This window comes from Myotis brandtii, unplaced genomic scaffold (assembly GCF_000412655.1).
Source record: "Myotis brandtii unplaced genomic scaffold, ASM41265v1 scaffold410, whole genome shotgun sequence".
Classification (NCBI taxonomy): Eukaryota; Metazoa; Chordata; class Mammalia; order Chiroptera; family Vespertilionidae; genus Myotis; species Myotis brandtii.
This window is the reverse complement of record NW_005365764.1, coordinates 3,012,533-3,017,567: the sequence shown is the minus strand read 5'-3', so window position 1 is coordinate 3,017,567 and position 5,035 is coordinate 3,012,533. Positions and strand designations below refer to the sequence as shown.

Genomic DNA, 5,035 nt, shown 5'->3' with positions numbered 1-5,035 from the left:
CCTCTTGCATGCAATTTAGTGTTGCATTAACAAGTTCAGTTCGCAGGTCCTCAGACAGCTAGGTGAATGAGGTGGCCAGGCCTGCAGGTCTCCCTGTGGACCTGGCTTGATTCCAGCTGGACTGCCCTCAAAGGACAAGCCAGGCTCCTCCAGGGCAGAGGCAATGGGCCAGGAGAATAGGAGCGTCTGCCCACACCCTATGCCGAAGCTGAACGGAGGGCCTGCCCGGACTGGCCCGCTGTGGGCAGGCTGGCTGGTGGGTGCTGGGTGAGACCCAAGGGAAGGAAGCCACCAGCTCGACTTCCTGCCTTGGATGAACTTGGCACACCATTCCTGTTGCTCCCTAACCTGGCTCCATCTCTCATAGCCCTCGGATAAAATGCCTGGTCACTTTCCCTTCCCCAAGTTTCCAGAAATCAGCAGGGAAAGGGTTCACCCGTGCAATCGAAAGCTGCGTTGGTGTTTGCTCACCCCATGGGAATCCTAAAACTTATTCTTGGCTTTAGAAGTACCTGCCCCACCCGCCTCGTCCCTAATTCACCTCCCCACCAATCATGTGATTCTTTTCCAACAAACCGCTCTCACTGAGAGGTGAGAGGTGTCAGGATCTTAATCAGATTTCTCAAGTGAGTGCCACAGGGTAGTGCTAAGTATTCCTGTCTTCTCTCTCTCTCTCTCTCTGGCCTCCCCTATAACATTTCCACAAGTTCTAACCTGGCGTGCCTACTTTTCGAAGCCAGAAATATGACAAATATTCAGATAAGCCCATGGAATTCAAAGCACAGGTGTGTGGCCGGGCTGGTGCGGCGTTCAGAGCGTGCTTTCAGGTTAGGTGTGCACACTCTGAGGCTGCACCTAGCGCCGCACCAAGCATTCCGGACATGCTGAGGTGCCATTTGGGGAATGAATGGATGAATCCTATCGTAATGTACTGCGGTATGTTCATTCTTAAAGGAATATTACAGTACGCATTCAGTGTAAAGAACTGCTTACACCTCTTAACATTTTTTTGTTTTCATGTTTAAAGAACTTTCATGTCTAAAGAGCTTGTGGTTGGAGTTAAACCCATTTCAGAAGCCCAATTCTGTTGTATCCTGAAGATAATAGTAAGTAATGTAGGAGTTGTGGTGATGAAATGCGGTAACTGACGGTCCTAGAAGGTGGTGGGGAATGGGAATGGGAGAGAGGAGGGTGGTGCGCGATGGAGAGCTGCTTTCGCATTTGCTCACCCCGTGGGAATCTTGAGACTTCAGAGGCCAGAGAAAGAGAGAGGGGGCTGCATACCTCTGCTCAGTCAGGGTTCCTCCCTGTGCTCGCAGTCCTGACTTAGCCATCTCATGCGTGGCTATTTTTTTTTAAATGTGCTTTTTGCCCTTGCCGGTGCGGTTCAGTGGACAGAGCATCGGCCCAAGCACTGGAAGGGTAGCAGGTTCGATTCCCAGGCAAGGGCAGTACCTGGGCTGCAGGTTCGATCACTGGCCCCCGTGGGGGAGGGAAGTAACCAATCAATGTGTCTCTCTTTACACCCAATTTCTCTTCTTTCTCTTTCTCTCTCCCTTCCTCCCCCTGCTCCTTTCCACTCTCTCTAAAAAAAAAAAAAAAAAAAAAAATAAATGGAAAAAATATTTTCAGGGGAAGATTAACAAAATATATACGTAAGTTTCTTAGAACCCTCCAACTCCCTCCCCACAGAAGAAAGAGCCTACACTAGTGCTTCAGCATCACTATCCCCTGACCTTTTTCTGGTCCGTGAGCACTACTGAAGACATGCAGTCGCCCTAGGGGCTCCAGGCTACACCCCAAGGAGTCACTGGGTCTCTCTGTCTCCTCCTCCTCTTCAGCCTCCCAGTTAACAGCCTGAGTGTCCTCCATGACCTGGGAAGGAAACACATTATCATCTCCATCATTGTTCACACAGTCTCAGAGAGGAGACTCACAACTAGGGGTAAACCTGGATATTTATTCAGTTTGATGCTTCTCTTTATGCCAAGCATTCTGTTATTATCCTTCTAAAGCATTGAAAAAATATTTCTGACCAGAACATGGAATAAGAAATCGAGCCGCAGTTTGCCGACCACGGCCATACACCAAGTGAAATGCTAGGCCTCCCTCCCAAGCTCTAACAGACCTGACTTTTACGAAACGCTCGGCTGATGCCACAAAAACTCTTAGCAACTCATGAAGATTTCAGGGCCTCCGAAACTGGCAAGGGTTTCGGGGAAATCACAGGGAAAGTTGTTTGCCGCATGATTAATCCTGGGTGGACTGGGCGGGGAAGAGCACAGGGCTTTGCAGCAAGCAGCGGCCTGCAGGATCTCGCCCAAAAAGCAGTCCTGAAGTGCGTGCTTTGGATGAGGTTTCAGAGTGAGGGTGGGGCTGACCATTGAGGGAAATGCCAGATGTGTGGACAACGGAGGGTCTCTGAACCCTCTGACTCCACGAGACAACACATGGGACCAGATTATAAAACTAACGCGGAGCATAGCAACACTAGATGGGGGAGGCCCAGTAGGGAGCAGGATCCTGGGAGAAAGATAATAAAATTCATCACCATAATTACCCCCAGCCCTACTCCTCAACCTGAGCCAACAACAGCTCAGCTCAATGAAGCTATTCATCCTGATGCAAGTCGCCTCCCTCATTATCCTCAGACAAAACCCCTCGGGGCCTCAGCTCCTAGCCAGCAGGCCAGCAAATCAGCATCCACTCACAGCCCCCTCACCCATAGCCCGGGGGCTTGTCTTTAGCAGTCCCTGGCAGTTTTTTCAGAGGAGGCTTCCTGCCAGCGACCCTTCGGGAGTACCTCAGACACTCAGGAACCGGTTTCGGGATAATTACAGCTTAACCCTTCCCTGGAGCAAACAGAGGATGCCGCCCAGCTGCCGGCTCCACCCCCCACCCCCACCCCATCCCCCTGAGCAGGGCTGGGATACTGCTCCGTTTGGGGACCTCCCACACCTTGCCCTGGTGAGCTCTACACGGTATCATCTGCACACTGTCTCGCCAAAAAGGAAATGTAACGGAACCGCAGAGTCGTGTATATTACAGGGAAAAGAGAAGTGACAAAGATAGGGCCCCCACGAATAGCCCGCGGGCCTGCGGAGAGGGTTGCTCCATCTCGGAAGCAGACAGCTGGGCACAGAGCACCCTCTCCTGTGTCACTTCCCCCGGGCTGGGTATTTCTGTCCTTGCGTGGAATTGCTGGAGCCTCCTCCCTCGAGCCACTCCCTACGAGGATTCCTCTGGCACTGGGATCCTCAGTTTGGAAAATCTCAGAGTTTACCTTCAGAGCACAGCCCAGCCGCCTCCAGTTCCAAAGATCTCTAGTTAGATGAGAATCCCTTCTACCAATAATGACTGAGCAAATAGCACGCGCCAGACATTGCTGTGTCCTGGGGAACTTAGATTCTTTGGGGAAAACAGATGATAAAAACCCAAGAAAAGAAGTAAAATATTGACAAACGTCCTGGGATGCCACCAACTGGGCAGAAAGGTAAGGGATGAGAGGAGGACGAGCGGGCAAGAAGAGGGACAGGGAATGGAACGATGCAGATGACCAGGTAGGCAGTGCCCCATCATCAGACCTAACATACCTGAAGTCTGAGGAGTCACCAACACTCATGGGCATCATTGCACAAGCTCAACACAGCGTCTCCAACCAACTTAAACCTCCAGTCCCAGCCACCCTCCATTCCCTCCTGCTACTCGGAGCCTTCCACTCCGTCCTTCCCTCCCACACGATCCTCAATACAGAGGGTCCCCAGGGATGCGCCCTGAGTGTGTCTGGGGGCGCACAAGTTGGCAGCCCCCAGAGGGAGAGCATCGATTCACAGGGGGAATCCTCTCCCCTGGCCGGCACTCCTGGATGTCGCTCCCCATCCCATGAGCCCAATCTCCTTGGAGGGAGGCCACGGCATTCCTCCAATACACGGCCCTGTAGGGAAGCTCAGTCCTGGCCAGGGAAGGCTCCTGCTGTTACCCGTCATCCGCCACCCTTTCTCTTGCGAGCCGAGCTGAGCAGGGCATGCCAGGAGGTGGGCTGTCTGTGAGGGAGACCCCTTTACTCCTCGTTTCTGCCGCCTGTGGATTCGGGGTCTCCTCCTCGCACCCCATTCAGCTCTTTCTTTGCGACCCGGCACCAGCTCAGCGCTGCCTCCCCTTCTCCCGGGTCCTCCGGACTCGCAGGCACACCCTCCCCGCGCCCCTCTGCTCTCCTAGGCAACCTCAAAACACAGGCCCGGGCACTCCCGCGGGTCCCGGCCCAGGTCCTCACCAGCAGCCGCGGGGCGGGAGCGGGTCTTACCTCCTCCTGCCGGAGCCCAGAGCAATGCACTCCCCCAAACCAACAGCAGCACCCGCGCCTTCCACATCTTCTCGGGCAGCTTGTTCCCCTCGGCCGGCCGAGCAGCTAGTTTCTGGGAAGATTCGCAGGCCCTCGCCTGGAGGAGCGCGAAACGGGGGACTGGAAGGCGGGGAGCAAAAGTCCCAGGGCAAGAGGGGTCCCCCAGCTTCCTCCGGCGGCCGGGCAGTCAGCGGAGCAAACTTTGCAGCTGGGAACTTTGGGAGCGGAGTGGGCATTTATCGGTGCCGGGGAGGCGGGAGCGCCCGCGGTAAGGTGGTCTCCCTGGGGCCACTAGGACCGCCCTCTCGCTCTGTTTGGCCGCGCGAACGCGATGACCTCAGGCCAGGTTTAAAGTTACAGGGCGGCCGCTGTGGGGCTTGCCAAGGCGGTGGAGCCCCCCCCCCCCACCAACCCTGGCAACCTCGGCGTTTACTCTGTTCCTCAACAGGAAGGAAAGGGGGTACGTGCAATAAGCAATTTATTTAAAATTTTTTTAAAAACTTTATTTATTCTAGTTTTTAAGTGCAAGGCACAAGCCTAGTTGTTGTTTTTTTTTCTTGTTGTGAGAAGTAAACGGTGCCTTGTGTGGCCAGTAATTTTAGAACCAAGCATGGGATTGTTCCTGTAAATATTGAATTTGATGGCTTTCAAAAAAAGGGGCCGCCCTCGTCTGGGTGGGCCCGGGGAGGAGAA

General features: G+C 53.9%; 1 protein-coding gene across 4 annotated transcripts in view; it reads right to left on the bottom strand.

Moving 5' to 3' along the window:
- PDPN (podoplanin) overlaps window positions 1-4,618 on the bottom strand; it is a 28,453-nt gene extending 23,835 nt beyond the window's left edge. For 2 of the 4 annotated variants that reach the window (XM_005873456.2, XM_005873457.2), the window contains exon 1: window positions 4,304-4,617. In XM_005873456.2, coding sequence (XP_005873518.1) covers window positions 4,304-4,370 — 67 coding nt within the window. In that variant the 5' untranslated portion in view covers window positions 4,371-4,617. Of the gene's footprint in view, window positions 1-4,303 lie in introns of all 4 variants that reach the window. The other 2 variants (XM_014545510.1, XM_014545511.1) reach the window with 2 other exon arrangements.
- Window positions 4,619-5,035: the final 417 nt, after the last annotated feature.